Source organism: Lynx rufus, unplaced genomic scaffold (genome assembly GCF_022079265.1).
Source record: "Lynx rufus isolate CCGP_SWC_20201006 ecotype Redwood Valley unplaced genomic scaffold, mLynRuf1.p SCAF_1, whole genome shotgun sequence".
In the NCBI taxonomy this organism is placed as follows: Eukaryota; Metazoa; Chordata; class Mammalia; order Carnivora; family Felidae; genus Lynx; species Lynx rufus.
In genome coordinates, this window is record NW_025814823.1 from 153,156,288 (window position 1) to 153,181,760 (window position 25,473).

The window sequence follows — 25,473 nt, forward strand, 5'->3', positions numbered from 1 at the left end:
CGTGTGTTCAAGTATGTTTGTATGCATGTTTAGATTTAAGAGATCTTGGTTGGCACAATCAAATATTTAAAAAGTATCTTAAAATGTTTTTTAAATATTTAAAAAATGTTTGGCCACAGAATGTAATGCTGGGTAAGAAATTTAAATGCTTTTAACAATAACAATAGTTAACAGTTTTATAATGTTTATGATAGGTCAGGCATTGTTTTGAGATACATGTTTCAGGCCGCCTGGGTGGCTCAGTCAGTTAAGTGTCCGACTTCAGCTCAGGTCATGATCTCACAGTTCGTGGGTTCAAGCCCTGCTTTAGGCTCAGTGCTGGCAGCTCAGAGCCTGGAGCCTGCTTCAGATTCTGTGTCTCCCTCTCTCTTGGCCCTTCCCCCACTCACACTCTATTTCTTTCTCTTTCAAAAATAAACATAAAAAAAGATATATTTTATAATTTGTATATATGGTGTTATATATGTCTTAATTATATTTTATATGTATACATGTATGTTTACTATGACTTTACAACAACCATATGACATGGATACTATTATTAGTCCCATTAGATGAAGAAAGAACTCATAGATATGTAATGTACCCCCCATCACACAGCTTATAAGGTTGGGACCATAATTTGAACCCAGGCTGCCTGTCTACTTTCTGAGCTCTTAACCGCTATGCTATGTGTTGAGAGATAGGTGCTTGACACTAGAGAGTGATGGGCTCTGGGGTGTCCTCCCTAAAGGATTAAAAAAACTGATTAAACAACAGGTAAAAAAAAAAAAAAAAAAACTGTTAGCTAAAGAAATTATGTCTGTGGTCTAAATTCTCTTGATGGGCCACCTGTGTTACCTCTGGCATAACCGTTAATTCACAACAAAACTCCATAAGAAAAAGCTAAAGATAAATCACTCATTTATGGATGTTTCTTCAAAATCACATGAAAAATTTTAGCAAAAACTGTGTGAGAGAATAGTCCCATTACTGGCCAGCTGGAAGAAGCAAGGATTTTGCATTTAATAGGGATAACCATTTCTATTTGGTAGATAAGAAATCTGGCTGACATCCAGAGCATCCTGAGTTTTTGGCTCTCTGTGTACTTATCATAAGAGAGAGCCTCCTGTTTCAAATTCTTCAGAGAACTGCTCTGGGATAAACTAGATATACAGGCCAGAGACCTGTATGTTCTTCACTGGGCTAATAAAACTTGTCAACGCTTGTCACCCATGATCACAGCTTCTCTTCTTTCATTTCTTGTGTTCTGGTGTATTCACTAATGCGTAAATAGGGTTTTATGGAATTTGAAAGGGCATGCCATTTTTAAGGTGCCTCTCATGAGGGGCACCTCGGTGGCTCAGTAGGTTGGGTGTCCAACTCTTGATTTCAGCTCAGGTAATGATCTCCTGGTTTGAGAGATTGAGCCCTGTATCAGGCTCTGCACTGACAACGTGGAGCCTGCTTGGAATTCTCTCTCCCTCTCTCTCTGTCCCTCCCCAATGCACACATGCATGTGCACATGCACTCTCCCTCTCAAAATACATAAATAAACTTAAGATGCCCTCATGAGAAGCACCTTAAATATTTGAAAAATGAATCTCTACAATAGTATTCCTTTTTTTTATCTGTTCTTTCATGTTGTTTTTTTCCAGATCAGGGTTCACCTTTGCTGAAATTGAACCAATGGGAGTCTTTCAATTTTCCCCCAGTTCAAGAAATGTCATCGTGTCAGAGGATACACAGATTATTAGATTATATGTCCAAAGACTCTTTGGGTTCCATGGCGATCTTATTAAAGTTTCTTATCAGACAACTGCAGGCAGTGCAAAGCCCATGGAAGACTTTGAGCCTGTTCAGAATGGGGAACTACTTTTTGAAAAATTCCAGCCTGAGGTCAATATTGAAATAATCATTATTAACGATCAGCTTCCTGAGGAAGAAGAAATATTTTACATTAATCTTACTTCAGTAGAAATGAAAGGATTACAAAAGTTTGATGCTGATTGGAGACCACGCCTGAATCTAGATTTCAGTGTGGCATTGATCTCAATATTGGATCATGATGACCCGGGGGGAATGGGTGTTTCTTTCCCTGAGACAACTGTGGCCATAGCAGTTGACACAGCTCTCATTCCTGTAGAAACTGACTTCTCAAGCACATACCCTGACACAACCACGATAAATGCTGTTCCACAGCCCTCTGAAATGGTTGCCATTGTTCCTGAGGCAACTGGTGTGTCCGCCATCCCTGAGAAACTTGTCACTGTCCCTGATACATCTACCTTGCCTGGGAAGCCCGAGGTGTCCACTGTGACTGCAAATGTTTCCATCCATGGAACATTTAGTCTTGGGCCACCTGTTGTTTATGTTGAAGAAGAGGTGAAAAATGGTACATCTAATGCTGTAGAAGTTTTGATCCGAAGAACTGGTGGGTCTACTGGCAATGTCAGCATAACAGTTAAAACTTTTGGTGAAAGATCTTCTCAGAAGGAACCAAATGCATTGCCCTTTCATGATATCTATGGAATTTCCAACCTAACGTGGGCAACTGAAGAAGAAGATTTTGAAGAACAAACTGTTACCCTTACATTTGTAGATGGAGAAAGAGAACATAAAGTATTGGTTCAAATTTTGGATGATGATGAGCCCGAGGGGCAAGAATTCTTCTATGTGTTTCTCACAGACCCTCAAGGAGGAGCACAGATTGTGAAGGGGAAGGATGATGGTGGATTTGCAGCCTTTGCCATGGTCATTATTACAGGTATAATGGAGATAAAAATGTACTTTTGTGGTAAAAAATTTGTAATAATATTACTGCCTTAAATTTAATTTGAGAGGGTGACTTACTTGAATTGCTCATAGTTATTCATTAAACCATTGTTTTCTTGTGGCAGGAACCCATAACATGAACTCATGATATTATTCTGGGGCGCCAAGCTCGAATTTAATTGTACTGTAAATGTCACTTAGCTCAGATCTAGTTAAACAATCTATAAATTTATACTTTCACAGTATTAGGAGGACCATAAAAATGCTTAAGACCATGTTCTTCCGCTGGAAAATATTTAATTTAATTATCCAAACACATGATTGCATATCCTTTTGTGAAACCTCATTCTGCATTTCTGAACCACTTTCAATAATCCATCCCTAAATCTAAGTCTCAATGCTAGGAAATTCTTTATGTTGGGAAATAGATGAAAACTCTTTTATTTTGTTCTCCTTTTGAACCATTGCAGTTTTTATAACTTCTTTACTATTGGGTATATAAATTACAATAGATTAAAAATTTACTGATTTTTTAAGAGTTTCTTGTGCATCTTATAAAATGTTTCAGTGATAATTGGTAGTTTCCTCTGAAATCATACTGTGTTTCTTAAAGTTGTTTAGCTCAGCTTGTTAGTATCTTACCCTAATTAGAGTATTGACGAGGCCATCTTATGATTCTTACCTACTCTGCTCTTTTTTATAAACATTTATGAATTTTACACAGTGCTTCAGAGTTTCAGATGACTATGATAAAATAGTGTAGTGGAAAGGAAACTAAATGTCATGGCTCCTATATTTATGGACCACATCAACCATTAATTGGGAGACTTGATGAAATCATTTAGTGTCTACTCTTTATGTTTCTATTTTATAAAAGGAAAATTTTAGAATAAACATCTTTATTACCCTTTTAGGATTTGATGCCTCCTAGAATTTTTATTTTAGCCATTCAGTAGTAATTAAATCATAATTTTGCAATTATATAACTTCCTTTCATACCCAGCCAGAATTGTCATTTATTCCTCTTCCTCTAGTTTATTGAGTATTGTAAGTTGTAATTCTGTTCACCAAGTTATTTACTGATTTTGATTCAGTTTAGGTTAATGCATCTGTATTTTTCTATCAAAATTATTTTGACACTCAGTATCCTCCTCCCCCATGATATAGGACAGATATTTAATTATAGTTATTTGAATATGACGAGGGATCCATCAAAATATTTAGCAGCTAGTGTGGCAGAGGCCCAGACCAGTCAAAATGGTTGCCAGAGGCTCCTTGATATCCTAAGCATTTCCCCAGTAGTTACTGGATTGTGGAGACATCTTGTGGCCCTGGTTACAGGGTCAGGAGAGGGTGCTTCGGGTGCTCAGAAAAGCAGCTGTGTACACGTGGAACAGAGGTGCTCCTCACTCAGTATGGCGTACCAATACCAGTGCATAGCCGTGTGGCATGCCAACACCATACTGATGTGACCTACCAGTGCCTACCCATATACCAGCCCTGAGCCTAACTCACCAGGCAAACAGTCACTCAGCTGAACCTTGATGAGGTTCTCTAATGTTTATTCCCTACATAGGGTACACTGATGATACACACAGGGCAAATGATAACTCCTCACCATACCTACCTCTTACTGTCACGTGATGTAATCTATGTGACAACATCTGAAGTACATTTGCATGGTCATATACCCCAGGTTCCCTTATTTGTCTTCTTTTCTCCTGGCTTTTTATTTTAAATTTTATTGTATTTTAATGTTTTTTTGTTTGTTTGTTTGTTTTACTTTTGAGAGAGAGAGAGAGAGAGAGAGAGAGAGAGAGCATGAGCAGGGGAGGGGCAGAGAGGGAGACACAGAATCTGAAAGGGGCTCTGGACTCTGAGCTGTTAGCCCAGAGCCTGACATGGGGCTCAAACTCACAAACTACGAGATCATGACCTGAGCCAAAGTCGGATGCCCAACAGACTGAGCCACCAAGTGTCCCATCTGGCTTTTTATTTTAAAGTAATATTTCCTTTTTAACGACATTAGTTTTTCCCGTTCTTCTTATCTTTTGCTAATCTGCATAGTCTTTTCACATTTAGACTTTAGAACAAACTTTCAAAATAGTATCAGGAGAAAATAGTTTATCATTTAGTTTTGGGTTTGATCATGAGCACATTACAAGTCTTAATTCATCTTACTAGAAACTTGACATCAATTTTATGATCGTAGATGTGGCAAGGGAAGCATTGTGTTCATCAGAACCATGCTCAGTGCTGTATCACTGGAAAAGAAAATGAAGGTTCTGCTTGTGAGAAGTTTATATTCTATTTGGAGAGACAAATCCCTACCAAAATGACAAGCAAACTGTTGCTACCAAAGAAAAAAGTTGCTGACAGGTTCGGATGCAGGGCTAAGAAGTGATCGCAGTGATTAATGAGTGAGGATGAAGACTGGCAGTCCGGCTGAAACGAGGCACACATGAGACACCAGGACAAAATGGTTCATCACCTGCATGTCCCTAATTAATAGGCTCCACATCTACTCACACTTCACACCTGCAAAGTAGGGGCTGGTGACTCCTGGAGCTCCCTCATTGGGACCATTAGGTGGTTTGCTGTTTCCTTACCCTGACCCCTAACTTCAGAGATTCTGTCTCCTTAGAACCCCAGCAGTGAGGTTGCACAGTGACGGGCACAAGTGGTTTTTGAAGCTAATTGCTTTGGGGTCATTGCTTTTAGGATCATTTTGCAAAACTGGTCATTGAGAAATAGAAAGCAGCAGGCAGGAACTGTTTACTGGCGTATCTGTAGTCTGAGAAGCTAGCTTACATGCTGGCAAAGATTTGGAGTGACTGTTTTAGTGCAGTGTGGGCCTTTGGTTTGCTCGAGTTTAAACACAGTTTGTAGTATGATGGTGCATGTAACCTCCAGTGTTGCTCAGAGTTGTTTCTTTTACTTAGAGATACTTAGGAGTTCCTTAATAGTTATGTTTTTCTCTGGGGGAAATAACCAAATGCATAACATGAATGGTCTTATAGGAAGGAAAATCAGTTAAATGCAGTTCAAATAAATGCAGTTTATTCAACAAATATTCATTAAACACTTACAATATGCTGGACACTGTTATGGATACTGAAAATACAGCAGTAAACAGAAACGTTGCTACTGTGGTAGAATACACTAACTTTCAACAGTAAACAGTAAAGAAAGGGCTATCAAATATAAAATAGTCTCATCAGAGAGAAATGAGCATGTGTCAGTGTGGAATATAGGAAATTATGTTTTCTTTCTTCTGGTCTTATGTTCTCAAGGTGTCACCTACCTTGGTATTATCATTTTGATTCTAGTCTACTTTTAGAAAGATCTTTAAAAATTGTAACTGCCCCTACTTACTTAATATTTCTCACTTCTACACCGTCTGAGCTGGAAAGATTAGCAAAGCATTGGAGATCTTCTAGAGTCTTGAGTATATTATAACCCTCCTTTTTACTTATCAGGGAGTGATCTTCACAATGGCATCATCGGATTCAGTGAGGAGTCCCAGAGTGGACTGGAGCTGGGTGAAGGAGCTGATAAGAACAGACTGCATCTTACTGTCACACGCCAACCAAACAGGTATGTTGATACATATATATGTAGCAGATATAACATCCTATGTGTCTGTATAGTACCTGATTTGAATTCATAAAATGGTAAAAACAGGATGAAATGCTGATAGAAGGTCATGTGGAATTTGGTATGTCAGTGTTTGGATGCTGTAGTTCCTAATCTGTGATTTAACACACTTGGTTAATGAGTGTGACTTAGGGCCACCTTGAATATTTTGTACTTCATAAAGTACCATACAGACAGAAGATTATGGAAAGTCATCACTTCAGCAAATGTACTATTCTCTGATCACTCCACGTACACAACTATTTTATTAGGGAAACATGGAGTATCAAAATTTTGCTTGCAACTTAATACTCCACAGTACACATCTTCTGAATGCTCATCACAGACATACATGTGTTATGCACCCAGGTACATGGGTGTAAATTATCTTTTCCATTTTGGGCCTAAATTCTCTGGAAATGTCGGTCATCTCTTGCCCTTTATTTTTATAATAACGATCATTTTTAGCAGTAGTGTGTTTCCCTTAGAAGAATTGTTGTGAAAAGACAAAGAACACTTACTTGAAGACAGGGGCAAGTGAGCATACTAGGCAGAGAGATATTCTTTGTTTCCACATTCTTGATACATAGTAGTTTAAGAAGTACTTACTCAGGTTTGAATAGAGTGTGGTCAAAGAATGCCACGTAAACTCTGGCCTTGATTTTTTAAGGGTAATGATTAGGTGAATTGGTTACCTTCAGCTTTATCAGTGGTCAAGGAAGTGCTATGCTTTGGGTGAAGAGGTACACTAAAGCGCAATGATACGTTCTGCATTAGACACAGGGATAACACTCTCTGCTATTGCATTTGCATAGGTTTTGCTTTGTTCCTAGGGCCTTTGAAGATGTCAGGATCTTTTGGCGAGTCACATTTAACAAAACAGCTGCTGTACTCCAGAAAGATGGTGTGAACCTGATGGATGAACTTCTATCTGTATCAGGGACCACAACCTGTACAGTGGGTCAAACAAAGTGCCTTGTCACCATTGAGCTCAAACTGGGGAAGGTACGAAATGATGAGGAACTGTGTTTTCAACTTCTAATTATATTTCTGCAGAATTAATAATTTTAGAGTCACTTTATTGCAATTTACACATTGGTTATGTGGAGATTCTTTGTGTCTCGCCTAGCCATAATATCTAAATCTCTTTTCTAGGTAACAGACTTGAGACTTACAAATCATTACATAATGAATTTTTTTTAATATTTATGTTTTTATTTTGAGAGAGAGGGGAGGAGAGAGAGAGAATCCCAAGCAGGTTTGCACAAGCAGGGGGAGGGGCAGAGAAAGAGAGAGAGAGAGAGAGAGAAGAGAGGAGAGAGAGAGAATCCCAAGCAGGTTCCATGCTGTCAGCACAAAGCCTGATATGGCTCAACCCCACAAACCATGAAACCACAACCCGAGCTGAAATCAAGAAACAGATGCTCAACCAACTGAGCCACTCAGGTGCCCCTATATTATGAATTTTTTAATAAGCTCGTCAGTTACGCACCTAAAACTAATACATTATATGTCAATTTTATCTCAGTAATACCAAAAAATCTCATCAGTTTTCTCCATTTCTGTTTCTTGTCATTTTCGAGGTTCTTCTGGGGCCACATGCTCATTGTGTGAATGATGCCTTGAATCATTTTCAGTCTAAATGTTTAATGTTTTGCTCTTATCATACCCATAAGTTTGCCTAAATCATATTATATCCATAGATTTCATCCATAGAATGAAAGTTCTCTCATTCTTTATTCATATATGGAGAGAGTTCACTTTTGATCTACCATTCTTGGTGAATGTTTGGATAAATTTCTATGCATTTGTTTTGTACATGGCACTCAGGAGACAGGCAGGCCCTGTCTTTCCATAGGAATTTGCATTATTCACATGGTATTAGTCACTGATGACTTACCAGAGCTTAAGTCTTTTAGTAAATGTGTGTGACCTTTTTTTTTTTTTTTAAATGACTGTTTGGTGATAATTTAATGCCTAGGGAGCACTCAGTATTTTTTGCCCACTACTTAATTTATTACAGTCAAATATTTAACATAAAAACTAGCCATAATATTATGAATGTTCAAAAGTATCAAGGTTTTTGGGGCGCCTGGGTGGCTCAGTCAGTTAAGTGGCCAACTTCGACTCAGGTCATGATCTCACGGTATTATTCCAAAAAGTGTAACTGTGCTTAAATCCATTCTAAATAGCAATGTTGTAGATTAAATTTTTTTTTCATTTTTTTTCTCTTATTTTTTCACTTTCTGAGGATCTCTGTACCAGTGATATTGATCTTCCCTAAGGTTACACTAGTATTTATTTTCATACCTTCCTGGAATTGTAATAATTTTACTGGCTCCAAAAGAGAAATAATACTTATTTTAGGAGGTTATGTATTCTTGGTTATCACTACTTTGTTCTTTGTTGATATTATGGGTCCTGGTTCTTGTCTAAAGTTGTTTCACATAAGAATTGCTGGTCATCTGGTTGGGATCTATTTTATGACTTCACTTGTTATATCATTAGGTTTTTTTTTTTTAAGCTCATGCCTCAGAGGTTGATTTTTTTTTTTTTAACACCATGTTTTTCTTCCAGAATCCTTTATTCTTTGAACTTTGCACTGCCAGCTTTACGTTAATCATTGCTTTATCATTCTTGTGACAGGAGCTGGTCTATTAGAGGTATTGGGAATATATGCCTTGTTAGTGTCTTGTTGTATTTAGGAGGGCAATCTGGAGGCTTCATCTCATAAAAGATGAGATAACCAGCCTGTGTTCTTAGGGCATCTCTTTAGCTCCTCTCTTCTGTGACACTGGAACCACACAGTTGTGTAATCTTTCACCTTGTGTGTGACTACCAGCATTCTTTACCTTCTGACTGGTTTTCATCTTTATTTATATGTGTTTCATAGGTCCGAACAATTTACTCCTATTATTGGTACAGTTCTTACTCCTTCTAGGAATGTTGTCTTATTCACATTTTTTTATTAGCTCTTTGCTACTTACGTATGCAAAGAATGTTTGTTATTCTTTAATGAATGAACACATATTTAATAAAAGACATAAATATCCAGGTACGTTAACAGTCTCCTTCACATTAAAGTTAATAAAATATTTAGTACATACTTTATATTCACATTTATTTTCCATTATAATCATTTTTTACACACTTTGGTAACTTTTCTCCTTTAAGTATCATTATAGACTCAAATTCAACTACTTTTTTTCAATTAAAAAAATTTTATTGAAGTATAGTAGACACAAAGTATAGTTTCAGGTGTATGGTGTAGTGATTTGGCAAGTCTCTATTTTATATTTGTGCTCAATGCAAGTACAGCTATCTTTAACTACCATATAATGCTATTACAGTATCACTGACTGTATTCCTTATGCTCTACCCTTCATCCATGTGACTTATTCCATAACTGGAAGCCTGTATCTCCCCCTCCCCTTCACCTGTTGTGCCCGGTCCCCTATCCCCCTTCTTTCTGGTAGTCATATGGGTGTGTTTCGGCTTTTATGTTTGTTTGTTCATTTGTTTCATTTTTTAGGTTCCACGTACAAGTGATGAAATCACATGTGGTATTGGTCTTTCTCTATCCGACTTATTTCTCTTAACATAAATACCCTCTAGGTTTATCAACTAATTTTAATTACTTACTGAATGACTTTCTTTTCACTCCTCAAATAGCCATGGAATGGCCACTGAAAGTCCTATTAAGATCATTTTTTGGTCTTTTCCTATTATTTTAAAGTTCTGTGGGCATCTGGGTAGCTCAGTCAAACTTCAACTCATGATTTCGGCTCAGGCCATCATCTCGCGGTTCGTGAGTTCGAGCCCACATCAGGCTCTGCACTGAAAGAGCTGCACCTGCTTGGAATTCTTTGTGTCTCCGTCCCCCACTCATGCTCTCTCTCTCAAAATAAATAAATAAACTTAAAAACAAAATAAAACTCCGGAAATATTTTTGCTTTATGGCAATAACATATATCTCATAGCCATTCTGATTTTTCCTGATCTAAGACATCCAATCAACTACCATCCAAGGAGTTGATTTATTTCATCCAGAAGAGTTGTAGAGATCTAAACATACATTCTAGATACACATGGGAGTTGATGGTTGGCAAAGGTGCCGCTGCTGTGGGCCACCTTACTAGTGATAGAGCTAGAAAATATTTTAAAAATATTAAGTCCCACTGATTTTACCTAATTTAACGTATCATTTTATCATACTTTATTTTTCTTGAGGAGTTTCATTAGCTGCTAATAGTTTCTGTTGCACCAAAATTTCAGTATTCAAAACTTTTGATGTTATTCTACTTGGAAACATGTAAGTCCTCTTCTAGGCCTTTTTCAAAAAGTTTCATGCCTTCAACCCCCAACAACCCCATATTTCCTAACTATCCCTTAGGGACTAATCAAAATACTGCTAACTCCATGATGCCTCCCCTGATATCTCCAGTTAGAATTCTTAAGTCTCTTGGGGCGCCTGGATGGCTCAGTTGGTTAAGTGTCCAGCTTCAGCTCGGGTCATGATCTTGCAGCCCGTGAGTTCGAGCCCCATGTCATGTTCTGTGCTGACATCTCAGAGCCTGAAACCTGCTTCAGATTCTGTGTCCTCCTCTCTCTGTCCCTTCCCCGCTCACATCTCTCTGTCTCTCAAAACCAAATAAATATTAAAAAAAAAAAAAAAGAATTCTTAAGTCTCTAAATTAACAGACTTGGTACCTTTTTTTATGGAAGTTACTGGTTATATGTAGGGTTAAAACTTATGCATATTTTATCTTGACAGTTGGACTCTTACCTGATTGAAAATTAGAACATGATTTTATTCATCTTTACATTCCTCCCATCATCTTCCATAAATATGTGTTGCATAGAGGAGTTATTGACAAGTCTATTGTGCATTTTATTTCAAATAGGATTTTTGGTAAATTGCAATCTTGACTAGATCTCACTAGACTTAAAACTTGTATCTCATACACAGATGTCAATCTTGTAAGAAAAATCTTTTGAGATCAGAGTTCAATCCTATATTGCTATTTGGATAAATGTCTTTATGAGTCTTTTGCTGACTTCATTCTTGTAAAGTGATACTAGTCAGTATTTAGAGATAAAAATGATTTTCATGGAGTAGAAATACCTTATTGGTGACAGCAGGCAGGTACGGTAGGTAAAAATCCTGAAAGATAGAGAAGTTATGCTTTCATCCTATTTGAAGGGGGTCTCTACCTGTAGGAGAGAGAGGGAAAAGAAAAAAGGCAAGCAGAGGTGGTCTTGGAGAAGCTGAAAGGAAGGGCATAGGCTGGGTAGAGTTGTAGGTGGGAGAAGAGACTGCTTCCTCTAGGCTTGCTCAACTGGCAGGAGATGCCAAGGGAAGTCCTAAATACTAAAGATATTATAATTATGGATTAAGGGAATGTGGTGGACAGTACATAGGATGCTAGCTAAGTATATCCTTTTTCCTAATGAGGGCAATGCTACTAAACCCATATCTAAGTAGTTTCAGTTAGATAAGAGAAAGAATTTGGTCTCACCTCTTACTTCTCTAATATAATGCCCAAATCATAGAGTTAAATTTTCTTCTGCATCCTGAGAAGCAGCTAATTTTCAAAGCATTTTGCTCTCATTGTCTTCCCAGCTGTCAAAAGGCAAGGTACAAGTAAGAGTAATACACATTCCAGTTTCAGTAAGAGGAAATTTAGAAGGGTGAAGAAGGAAGAAGGTTATATGCTTAGAAGAATAAAAAAAATTTTTCCAAAATGTATGGTTAGCTTCTAATACACATTTTAACATCTCACATTTTGTGACTAGAAGGAAACTTCTTACTCATCCAGTTCAAGTTCTTCTTTTTATGTATGATAAACTGATACCTAGAGATGTAAATGAGACTGATTCAATGACCATGTTCTTCTCTAGTAGGCTTTGAGAGATTATTTGGAGGTCCTAGCAGACCTAAGAACCAACCATCTCCTCATTTTTAAATAAAGAACAGGCTTCAAGGGTACTGAACTTATTTAGGAAAGTAGTGGTAAGAGTTTACGCTCTGATGATAGAACACCTGGGTTCAAATCTTAGCTCTTCCCTCAATTAGCTCAGTGACGTTAGGCAAGTTGCTTAGCCTTCCTGAGCCTCCCGTGTTTGCTGGGGTTAATAATAGCATTGTTAATGGAAAAAAGACAGTCTCTTTAACAAAAGGTGCTGGGAGAACTGGACAGCAACATGCAGAAGAGTGAACCTAGACCACTTTCTTACACCATTCACAAAAATAAACTCAAATGGATAAAGGACCTGGATGTGAGACAGGAAACCATCAAAACCCTAGAGGAGAAAGCAGGAAAAGACCTCTCTGACCTCAGCCACAGCAATTTCTTACTTGACACATCCCCAAAGGCAAGGGAATTAAAAGCAAAAATGAACTATTGGGACCTCTTGAAGATAAAAAGCTTCCGCACAGCAAAGGAAACAATCAGCAAAACTAAAAGACAACCAATGGAATGGGAAAAGATATTTGCAAATGACATATCAGACAAAGGGCTAGTATCCAAAATCTATACAGAGCTCACCAAACTCCACACTCGAAAAACAAATAATCCAGTGAAGACATGGGCAGAAAACATGAATAGACACTTCTCTAAAGAAGACATCCAGATGGCCAACAGGCACATGAAAAGATGCTCAACATCACTCCTCATCAGGGAAATACAAATCAAAACCACACTCAGATATCACCTCACGCCAGTCAGAGTGGCCAAAATGAACAAATCAGGAGACTATAGATGCTGGCGAGAATGTGGACAAACAGGAACCCTCTTGCACTGTTGGTGGGAATGCAAACTGGTGCAGCCACTCTGGAAAACAGTGTGGAGGTTCCTCAAAAAATTAAAAATAGACCTACCCTATGACCCAGCAGTGGCACTGCTAGGAATTTACCCAAGGGATACAGGAGTACTGATGCATAGGGGCACTTGGACCCCAATGTTTATAGCAGCACTCTCAACAATAGCCAAATTATGGAAAGAGCCTAAATGTCCATCAACTGATGAATGGATAAAGAAATTGTGGTTTGTATACACAATGGAGTACTACGTGGCAATGAGAAAGAATGAATAATGGCCCTTTGTAGCAACGTGGATGGAACTGGAGAGTGTGATGCTAAGTGAAATAAGCCATACAGAGAAAGACAGATACCATATGTTTTCACTCTTATGTGGATCCTGAGAAACTTAACAGAAACCCATGGGGGAGGGGAAGGAAAAAAAAAAAAAGAGGTTAGAGTGGGAGAGAGCCAAAGCATAAGAGACTCTTAAAACCTGAGAACAAACTGAGGGTTGATGGGGGGTGGGAGGGTGGGGAGGGTAGGTGATGGGTATTGAAGAGGGCATCTTTTGGGATGAGCACTGGGTGTTGTATGGAAACCAGTTTGACAATAAATTTCATATATTAAAAAATAAATACACATTAAAAAAATAAAAAAAATAAGAGCATTGTTAGATTAAATGAAATTGTGAATGAGAGAGGTTCCTTGCACAGTTCTTGGAATGAGTTGGCTCTTCATAAGAGAAGGTTATATTATTGTTTTTCAGAGTGGGTGGGAATAGAGCCTGAGGCAATTCAGTGACTTGAGAAGTAGGTGCATCAGCACTAGTGGTTAGAGAGTTATTAAAACACTGGAAACCTAACACTGTGGAATGACATCCATGGAGTGATTTCACTGACTGATGGTGGTTTCTACTAAATTCATTTGAGTCCCCGATCCCCAGCATAAAGTTTTTCTACTCCATCATATCTCTAGTTATCATTTCTATAGTTATTCAGTACTACTTTCATTTTGAAGTTACGAAGAATTTAAGTAATTTTCCTTAGTAAGTTACTTGCCCAAGATTAGAACATGTCGTTTGAATTCCAGACCATTTTCCCTTCCCCTGCTGCTGTACTTAATGGTTCTATGTTAGCAAAATGTGTAAAGGTGATAGTTAAATCACTTAGGAGGCATACTCTTAACCCACAAATATTTTTTAAAAATATTTAAGTAAGATATTATTTTATTACTAGTTTGTCTGCTTCTGAGCAGATCTGGGCCCATGGAAAATAATTTTATAGTAGTTGAGCAAAACCTTACCCTGGAATGCTTCTGACCTGATGAAGAAAGGAACTTTTGGCCATTACACATGTAATGGGTTCTTGTGAAGTCTCCACGTCATGTTTAAGTCTAGAGAAGTTCAGATATGATCTGCAATTTTTGGATTCTGAACATAATTCAGGCAGATTGTTTGAGTAGAGTATTTTATAAGACTGGAAGATTCATTTTGTCTCTGGTCTAATTATGTGCTGGCACCCATCTGTACACTGTTCATTTTAGATGGTTCTTAGATTATAACATACTCTTTTGACTCTGAGTGGTTATAAGTAATGTTGTAATCATCATCATAAAGCAAAGAAATACTTCGCTAGAAAATAAAGACAAGAGTCTGTGTTGGAATGTGATATGCTGACATCCTGGACTAAATGAAGTGTTTGTGAACTCAAGTTTACTTGGCCATTAGGGAATAATAATTCCTGACGATAGTTACCCGTACTTTTCTAGTGTTTTAGTTTATTGTGTTTGCCAAATTTAGTTTCTCGAAGGTGGGAAAAGTACTGTTCTCTCTATATTTCAATACTACTGACAGTTGATCAGGGAAAGTAAAAGAATGATATATGCCATGGGGAAGCTAAATATATTTCTTCAGATAATAAAATGAGATTAAGTTCATTTACTGGGTGACTAAGATTCAACTTACTCTTGGATGGTATTAAAGTTCATCTTATTGCTTCATGACATAATGATTCTCATTAAAATGATCACAAAACAAAGGATGAAAAAAGCCCCTGGTAGGTAAAAACAATGCATTATGTCAAATTAGACAGTGACACATTTAGCTGTGAAATGTATTGGCTTAGCTTCTTAGAGTTATGCCAGGTACTGCTAAGATTTTTAGATTACTGTGAAAGAGTGAATAAGTAAAAACAGGTGAGTGACAGTACGTTACAAAATGGATTCAGGCTCTAGAGAATAAATTTTTTGAGATTGTTAAGAAGAACTGAGATGAAACATGACAAACTATAACTCAACAGACTAAATTTAGACTTACTTGATACTGAATTTGGGAAAATTTTAAAAAATACATAAGATTACAGAATTGACTGCTATCAATATTTGGTCATATTTCTGTATAACCTTTTAAGAATGAAACCTTACAAAAGTTTGAAGCTATTTCCTTTATTCCCAGCATGATTCTACAGCTCCATGCCCTGCCTATCCCCAACCCAACCCCTCTACCCGAGCCAACTACTGTCACAGTGAAATTTGGGGATTTTAAAAAAATTTCATAGTAAGGTTTTTGTCATTTATTATTTTATTTTAATTTTTTTTAGTATTGCTGACACACATTAATTAATGCTGACACATTAATTTCAGGTATACAACATAGTGACTCAACGTCTGTATACATTATGCTGTGCTCACAAGCTTAGCTACCATACTTCACCGTTCAACACCACCACAGTACCACTGACTGTATTCCCTGTGCTGTGCCTTTTATTCCCATGACTTATTCATTCCATAACTAGGAGCCTATTTTACTTTCAAATCCTTACGTAAATGTGTATCCATTAACACTATGTAGTAAGCTTTATCTAAATTTATACTTTACGCTTATTGTATCATGCTATACATATCATTATGTAACTTGATTTTTTTACTTATTAGCATATTTCCAGATCCATCTATGTTGAAAAGTATTGAAATGGTTCATTCCTTTTAACTACTAAATAGCATTTCATTGTAGGAATGTTTATCTTTTTGCTTATTGAAGTACACATAGGTTGTCTCCTGATACTGATGTCCTAGTAAGAAGCTCACCCAGGAGAGTGAAGGTGTTTCTTAAAGAAAAACCAAAACCATAAACCCTCTTGTAATCTAACATAAGAATTTGATCCTGTAATTCTACAGACTGTATCTCCAGATGTGTTTGTTTTTATAATTATGCACATAAATACTATTTCTGAACATCATCATTATGTAAAAATAGAAACATATTAGTAATCATCCTTTTTTCTTTTTCTAATTGTCAGATACCTCGAGCTGAAATGCATTTTTTTGTGGAATTGTATGAAGTAAGTGCTGGGGCAGCGATAAACAATAGTGCCAGATTTGCACAAATTAAATTCTTACGGAGTGAGAAACCTCAAAGCCTCGTGTATTTTTCTGTGGGTTCTCGACTGCCAGTGGCTCATAAGAAGGCCACTTTAATCAGTTTGCAGGTGGCCAGAGATGCTGGGACAGGACTAATGATGTCTGTTAACTTCAGTACCCAGGTGAGCATGGAATATATATCAACCCACATTATGGTTTCCTTCTTTATTTGTAACATATGTCATAAAAAGAATAATTGATATAGTATTTTCTCATGATACCATTTTAATTCACACTGTATTTATTACATTAAGCTTTTTGTCCTTGAAATAGTTCAGCTTCACTTAGGTCATGTTCTAAAGTGATAGTCTTTTATACTTCTTTTTTTGAAAAAGGTGATAATACAATGCAAAGTGTCTTACATAAAATGGTTCTATAAAATCTCTAGAGAGTTAGAATTTTTTCAGAATGTAACTGAGAAAGACCAGAAACAAAAAGTAAGAGTCTTTGTTATGTTCTGTATCTGAACTGATTGAAAATTTACTTCTCCAAAACTTCACGCTCTATTTGACCTTTAGGTTTCTTTAAATCCATAAGTTCATGAGGTCTCGCTGCCACTTTTCACAGCCCTCCTACTGGGGAGAAGGGAGGGAGTAGGTGGGTACCCAGAGACTCAGAAAAGCCGTGTGGTTAACACTCAGTGACCAGACCCTGGGATTGGTCCAGACAGCATCATACACCTTTCCAGCATTATTCTTTAAATTTTGTCTTAGTAGCAAAACACTAATACATGACAAAAGAGTGTGTCTGCTCTGCCTGAAGCACAGTTGTGGGGGTTAGAGTGTGCCCACCATAGCCCTCCTTTTTTTTTTTTCCTTCACTCATTGAACTCGATGAAATCCACAATTTGAAAACCATCATTCTGCTCACAGCTGCCATTTCCCCTGTTTCAAGATTCCAAACCTGGTGACCCTTTAGGCCTCCCAGTTTCAAAAGTGGTTGCTGTTGTTGCTGTTTTTACAAAGTGCCCCAGACCGTGTACTTGGTTGGATCACTCTTGGGTGGCTCAAACATGTAGAACATTCTGTGCTTAAAGTACAATTTATGTGTAGCCAGTTTCTGTAGCCATCATGTGAGTCAGGGATGAGAGATGAGACTCAGAGCTGTGGGTGGTGAGCTGTCTGAAGTTTGCCAGGCAGAAAAGCTTGTCTTTATGACAGAGTCCATAGCTTGGCAAACAAGAAGATGAAACTCTCTATCATACGAAACTCTGGAAATAAACTCCATTCTGTGGGGCATCTTTGTGGCTCAGTCGGTTAAGCGTCTGACTCTTAGTTTCAGCTCAGGTCACGATCTCACGGTTTGTGAGTTCGAGCCCCTCGTCTAGCTCTGCATTGACAGACAGCATGCAGCTTGCTTGGGATTTTCTCTCTCTCTCTCTGCCCCTCCCCCGCTTGAGTTTCCACACTCTCTCTCTGTGTCTCTCTCTCAAAGAAATAAATAATAAAAAATCAACATTTTAAGAAATGAAAGAAACTTCATTCTAAATAGGCTCGAAGTGGTATGGACACAAAGTGAGGTATTTTGATTCATGGTGGGAAGATTTTAGTATTTTTTTTCTTTTGAGCATTTAAGTAAGATACCAAAGAAGAATGGGGGAAAATACATGTTTCATTCTCTTCTTCTTTAGTGAGATAGATACCATCATATGCTCGCCACTTTGTAGATTAGAAGAAGAGAGACTGGAGAACAAGAACAGATGATAAAGAGATGTGAGGCACATTTTAAACTAGTTCAGTGTGCTCAAATGACAGTGTAAGGTTGAAGTTTCCAAAATAAGAATCTGAATGCCAGCTTATCTATCACATTCATTTATATTCTTTCTCGATTCACCATAAATGATTCCTTGAAAAACACATGCTGTCACTGGCATGTAACTCGTAGCATTTTTATGACCACTATGAAAATCAACATGAAGGATCCCTGTTGTGTTGAAAATGTTCTGTATGTTGACTATATTCATGTCAATATCCTAGATATATTATTGTTATGGAAGATGGTACCAAAGAGTGACCTGGAATAAAGGGTGCGGGGGATCACTCTTTATTACATCTCAAAACTGCACGTGAATCTGCAGTTATCTCAAAATTAAAAATGTAATTTAAAAACAGAAAGGAAAGTCTCACCTTTCTGGTACTTTATTTTCCTGTTCCTTCATTGCCACTGCATTTTGTCTCTCTGAATGCTGACATAAGTAGAGGACAGAGACCTAAAATTCGATTTTCTAGTAGCTGGCAAGGATGAGAAAATAATTATGGACTAAGTTACTATACTGTTACAAAGATATCAATTTTCATTTTACTTTACATAGATTATAATAATATAGTCAAATAATAGCTGTAGCATGCATACTTTTGGTGGGTCAGCATTCTCTGTACATAAATACTATTGTCTTAACATAAGCTCCTTTATATCTATGTATTTGTGACATAAAGTTAAGGGATGTAAAGATATGAGAGAGTGAAAACGTCACCAATTCCAGTTATTTTTAGATAGGCCTATAGCTGTGTTTTGCATGAAGTAATGCAGAAATGTCCCATCTCTTCTCTTTGCCTCCATGTTCACCCCCTGCTCTAGCCTGTGCACAAGAGCCAGAACACTCAGGAAAATATGAGATAAAATGTGTCATTATACTGCTGGAATCCCCAGTGTCTTCCTGCCATTCTCTGTATAATGGATGTACATGGTCTGACCCTGCCCACCTCTCTCATGTCAGCTTCTTCTCATTTCATCCTTCTGATCACACTGGCTTCCTGGTTCTTCATCTGACATTTTAAGATGGTTCCCATCTCAGGACTTTTGCAATATTTCCCATCAGATCCCTTATGGCCTGTTTGCTTATGTCACTGAGGTCTCTGCTCACATATCACATCAGGATCTTCTATGACCAACCTTCTTTAAAATAGTACCCTTACCATCACCCTGTATCCCCTTGTGTAGTCTTATTTTTCTTCAAAAAATTCATCTTCATGTAAAATTATGTTGTTGATTCTCTAACTTTTGTACTACCTATATCTTCTGCTAGAACAGGTTCCATGAATGCAGGTGTTCTGTGTTCACATCTGCGTCCACAGTTTTCTAGCACACACGAGGGTTTAATATTTGTTTGCTCAGTTGTGAATGAATGTACATTACCTTTTCTTTCCTAAGTTCTCAGGCTTCACTTAAAAATAAAAAATCTTTTAATAACCATAATTTGGAGAAAATCAGAAGTACATATGGCCAGGACCTAATATTCTTTAGGGCATTTTCGTATCTTAAGTGTAACCAACAAGAGACCAATTTTTTCTGCCTCCTCCTTCTTCCCCTCTTCTTTCTTTGTACTCCTCCAAACTCCATCCTCCCAAATTTTTTAGGTGAGAAGGAAGATATAAATATTCTCTCATTTCCTCCATGCTTCTATTATGCAGCATGAATTATTTAAAGCACAGTTTTCAGGGGCAGTTGGGTGGCTCAGTCGGTTAAGTGTCCGACTCCGGCTCAGATCGTGATCTCGCCGTTCCTGAGTTCAACTCCTGAGTCGGGCTCTGTGCTGACAGCTCAGAGCCTGGAGCCTGGTTTGAATTCTGTGATTCCCTCTTTCTCTGCCCCTCCACTGCTCATTCTCTGTCTCTCAAAAAATAAATAAATGTTAAAAAAATAAAGCACAGTTTTCAGTGTGTTTACAAGTGCAGAAATTCCATGAGGCAATAGTGGCATCTCTTTTCTAGTTCTCTTCCTTGAGCTATTCTAAGGCATCTGTCTTTCCTAACTTCATCACTGTGTATTTATCTCTCTAATTTATCTTAGGAGATTAGAGCCAATGTAAGAACCCATGTTTTAGTATTAATGTTGTTATGGCCCATCAGTTTGCTTAAGAGAAACAGGATTTGTTTAAGAAGGTAGAGTTTGTTCAGGACAAAATCAGAGGTGTTAACAGTTTCACTTCAGTGGTGTTGTTTAATTTCTAGGAGTTGAGGAGTGCTGAAAAAATTGGCCGTACTCTCATCTCTCCAGCTCTTTCAGGGAAGGATTTTGTGAGAACTGAAGGCACTTTGGTCTTTGAACCTGGCCAGAGGAACACCATACTGGATGTCATCCTAACACCAGACACAGGGTCTTTAAATCCTTTTCCTAAACGCTTCCAGATTGTTCTCTTTGACCCAAAAGGTGGGGCCAGAATTGATAAAGTATATGGGACTGCTAACATCACTCTCGTTTCTGATGCGGATTCACAGTCCTTTTGGGGACTTGCGGATCAGTTACAGCAGCCCCTGGATGGTGACATTCTTAACAGAGTACTCCACAGCATCAGCATGAAAGTGGCAATGGAGAACACAGATGAACAGCTTAGCGCCGTGATTCATTTAACAGACAAGGTAAGACGCCCTTGCAAGCGTTAGCAGCTGGATTAGTAAAATTTCATTTAAAAAATGAAAAAAAACCAAAACAGTAAATAATGTTAGTTATCAAGAAATTATGATAGGGTTAAATTTATGAACATAAGAATGGAATTCATCATATCAGACACTGTAATTTTGCTGACGTCTGTCTGGAAAGCTCAATCTTAAGCCCGGAGAATAATCAGTAATCTGTAGTGGCAAGGACAGCCCATTGTCTGAAAGGGGGCACCAGATGTCAGAAGCTAACCTCCAGAGGCTGGATGAATATCTTGTGAGATTTCATCTCAGTTTTCTGAGCTAGATTACATAGTTTTTCCATGGAACAGGAGCTGTTGTTCTCTGCTTGTTTTCTGCTCCTCCTGGGCACTGAACAGGGCACCTTCTCTCAGAGAAGAAGAAATAAGGAATGACCAAACGATTGCAGGCATTCAAATTGATGTGGACTTAGATCAACCAGGTCTTATTTTTAACCCATTTATTTATTTAGAGTAATGCCAGTAATGAAATTAAAAGGAAATGCAAGATCCTAAAAATGTAAATGAAAGACGAGATCTGCAAAGAATTATTATTAAAGGAAAAGACTCTATAGGGATTTATTTGGGACTTTCTTAATCAAGATATTTCTTAGTAATATATTTATGTACAAGCATGAAAATTTTTGAATGCATGCATATGAATTTATAAATGGTGTATTTTTACATAGTGACCCTTTAAGTACTTAAAATACTAACAGCGGAGTTTTAGATTATCATTCCTATTTTACTTCTCATGTGGTCTCTTAAAATACGATGCCTGAAGGGTAGAAAAGAAAATATAAAGTACATAGGCAAGAAGAGGGAGTCTTGCCAAATAGCTTTTAAAACAAAGAGAAGTGACTGCTATTTCATGCAGAGAAAGTTCTAGAGATAAGAATTCACTATGGGATGGGGTGCCTGGGTGTCTCAGTCGGTTGAGCATCCGACTCTTGATTTCTGCTCAGGTCGTGATCTCACGGTTCCTAGGATCGAACCCCGCATCAGGCTCTGTGCTGACAGCACGGAGTCTGCTTGGGATTCTCTCTCTCCTCTCTCTCTGCCCATACCCCACTCATAGACACTCTCTTTCTCTCAAAATAAATAAATAAACTTAAAAAAAAAAAAAAGAATTCACGGTGGGAAATAATGTTACTTAAACTCTCTAATAATGAAATGGCCTAGGACAATAACACGTTGATTTTGGCCAAGAAGAGGGAAAGAATGCACAGTAGCTCCATTTCAGAAAAGAGAACCTTATTTCATGTGATTTAGAGAAGATAAGGACATTCTATTTCCTCAATAAGCTGTGATTTAGAGAAGATAAGGACATTCTATTTCCTCAATAAGCTATGTAAGAGAACTGTATATTATTGGTGTAGACTCAGCATTTCTTTAACTAGCATTGTCAAGTAGTACATATTGTTTGCTTTTCATTGGATCTGTTATGAGTAGTAAAACTGAATTATGAAAGAAACTCATGAAAAAATATAATTAACTTTTTTTGTAATTCTTTTTGAGTAATCATTAGCAAACATTGTTTTCAAAATGTATTGTTATTAAAATTTTTTTAATGTATGGCATATTGTCTTCTCAAATTCAATTTTTATATGTACGTCATTATTTAATTCTGGTGATTTGAGTAGCTGACTTATTCAATAGTTTTATATATTTTATAATATGTTTTATATAATATTATACTTAATACTATATAAATAAAACTGAAAAATTCTCCTGAATTCCCCTGAACAACTTGAGTAAAGAGAAATTTATACCTTGTCCCACCATAGGAAGACTCAGCATCATAAAGACAACAGTTTCCTGTAAATAAACCTATAAAAGCAATATAGTCCCTATCAAAATATCAGTAAGTTATTTTGTATTTTTTAAACTGGACAAAGTGATGTCATTGTTGACCTGGAGGATATACATGTGAGAATGGGCAGAAATTTTGTGAATAAGAAGAAAAATGATAGGGACCTCACCCCACCACAAATATGAAAACTATATTATGAACTTGCAGCGATTAAAACACAGTGACACTGGTGCAGACATAGACACTGAGAGGATGAAAGAGAACAGAAAGTACAGAAATAAATGCAAGCACATATGAAAACTCCACACATCATAAAAGTGACATTTCAGATTAATGGGTTAAAAATTTTTATTCTGTAAATGTTATTGATGTAGCTGTTTTTAACCATTTGTAAGATAAATAGAGCTGGATCTCTATCCTAAACACTATTCCAAAATAAATCTCAGACAGATCAGAGATTGTAAAACTGATACCATGAAAGTATTCATAGAAAACATGGATGAATCGTTTTTAATATGTAAGTTTGAAGTTAAACAAAATTTCTTTCTGCATACACCCCACGGAAAGTGAAAAGACAGCTAATGTTGTAGGTCAGTGCTGACAACAGCACCCATACAGAGCAGGGATTATATAAATGGCCACTTTGTTTTACTTATTGAGTGCTTTACCAGAAGAAACTTTGTATTTCCCTTGAATATGAATGGAAGGTTGGGTGGCTCCAGCATTCTTGGATGACAACCTTTAATTCTTAAAACTGCACATGTTGCTCTGTTGGCTTCTGGCATTTCATTTATAAAAAAGTCTGATGTCAAACTGAATTTTTGTTTCTCTTTTGGTAATTTTTCTTTCCTATCTGGTTTCTGGTAGGATTTTTTTTTTAACACTTGAAATAATATTTAACAATCACCCAGTGCATCTGTTGGTGTTTCTTTTTTTGAGTATAACAAGCTTTGCATTTTTAGACATGACTGTTTCTTTAGCTTATCAAGGAACTCTGGGGGGGTTTTATTTTTTTTATTTTTATTTTTTGCTTCTGCCAGCTCTTTTATATGCTTGTTGGATCTCATGGATTTGTTTTATTTATCTGTTACATTTTCTCGGAGTTCTGGAAGCATATCCTGAGCTGATTTTCCATTGTATTCAGTTTGATTGTTTCAATAGTCAGTGAGCTGTTTGCTTTTCTTCATTGTAATTTTTATTTGATAAATTTTTACTTTGTTTTGTTGCCGGATAAATTTACTTTGTATCTTTTATCATCTTTTCTTTGTGGATTTTTCTCCATTCTTCCTTACTATCTTTGAGATGGATATTCTTATAAACTTAGATCTTGAGTTCAGCTATCAGTTTGGCTCTGTGTAAATTACAAAACTTTAAAACTCCACTGGTATTATCAACAGACAGATCATCTCAGTGTTGTCAAAAATTCATTAATAAAGGTATGTGCAAGTTACAAAGAGAGTGATGTTTATTGACAGGTGGGGCACAGTGTATAAGTCACAGAGAAAGTGATGACTAATCTGGATTTTGAAGAATTTATAGAGACTTCTCAGGTATATAAGAATAATGGAATAACAAATCAATGGCTTTATACCCGTGCTTAATCTAACAATAAAGATGTGGTCCCTGTCATTCTGGCAAAGAAAACCAAAATAAATCATGAAAGCTATTTTCCTCTTACTCTCCTTGTCCCTCAAACAACAAATAACCTGGTTTTTTAAGGTAGGAAGCCTCATACTTCCAGATAAAGGCAAGAATGCCAGGAGCTGCTGACTACTCTTGATTAGAAAAGGATATTTTTATTTGATGTTTGAGAAATTTAGTGATAGGCAGTGATGTCTGTTCATTGAAAGCCAGGTAATCAAGAATAATCTTGCTTTTTTATTGGCAAATATTCTTGTACTTATTTTTATTTCCCGGGTAGATCCAAAAGTGAGATTAATTTTAATATTCGTGATGTTCATTATTATAGTTAAGAATAAGTGATTCATGCAACCATCTAGCTATTAAATAAAAAAAGTATGTTTTGCTGATCATGGCTTTTCTTAAGAAATGATTATGCTTTTTAAAGTGCAAGTAGATTTGAAATATTTTTATACCAGTTTTTCTTAAATTCTTCATAGATTCTTCCTTATTTTGCTACTTTTTAAAAAAAAATTTAATGTTTATTTTTGAGAGAGAGAGGGGGGAGGGGGGAAGGGGCAGAGAGAGAAGGAGACACAGTACCCGAAGCAGCCTCCAGGTTCTCACCTGTCAGCACAGAGCCTGATGTGGGGCTCACACTCACGAACCTCCAGGTGGTGACCTGAGCCGAAAGTTGGACCCTTAACCAACTGAGCCACCCAGGCGCCTCTGCTAGTTTAAAGAAGTGTTAAAGAACATGTACTGTACAATACATATCATTTAAGCAGGTTATTTTTGAAGATATTTTTTTCATACTGAAATTTTTTTTTTCTAGATAACTGTTGAAGGAAAAAGCCAGGCATTCAGTATTGAAAATCGAAATCTTTTTTATGAAATACTCTGTGCTCTTATTAACCCAAAGCGCAAAGACACTAGGGGATTCAGTCACTTCATTGAAGTGACTGAGAATTTTGCCTTTTCTCTGCTGACTGATGTTACCTGTGGCTCTCCTGGTGAAAAGTAAGTATTTTTAAA

At 37.0% G+C, this 25,473-nt stretch overlaps 1 protein-coding gene across 1 annotated transcript in view; it reads left to right on the forward strand.

The window, feature by feature from the left end:
• Positions 1 to 25,473, forward strand: part of ADGRV1 (adhesion G protein-coupled receptor V1) — a 543,587-nt gene that overhangs the window by 191,867 nt on the left and 326,247 nt on the right. The window contains exons 75-80 of the mRNA XM_047076463.1: positions 1,638 to 2,746; positions 6,234 to 6,351; positions 7,224 to 7,395; positions 16,489 to 16,731; positions 20,560 to 20,967; positions 25,274 to 25,458. Of these exons, the coding sequence (XP_046932419.1) occupies positions 1,638 to 2,746; positions 6,234 to 6,351; positions 7,224 to 7,395; positions 16,489 to 16,731; positions 20,560 to 20,967; positions 25,274 to 25,458 (2,235 nt within the window). The remainder of the gene's footprint in view (positions 1 to 1,637; positions 2,747 to 6,233; positions 6,352 to 7,223; positions 7,396 to 16,488; positions 16,732 to 20,559; positions 20,968 to 25,273; positions 25,459 to 25,473) is intronic.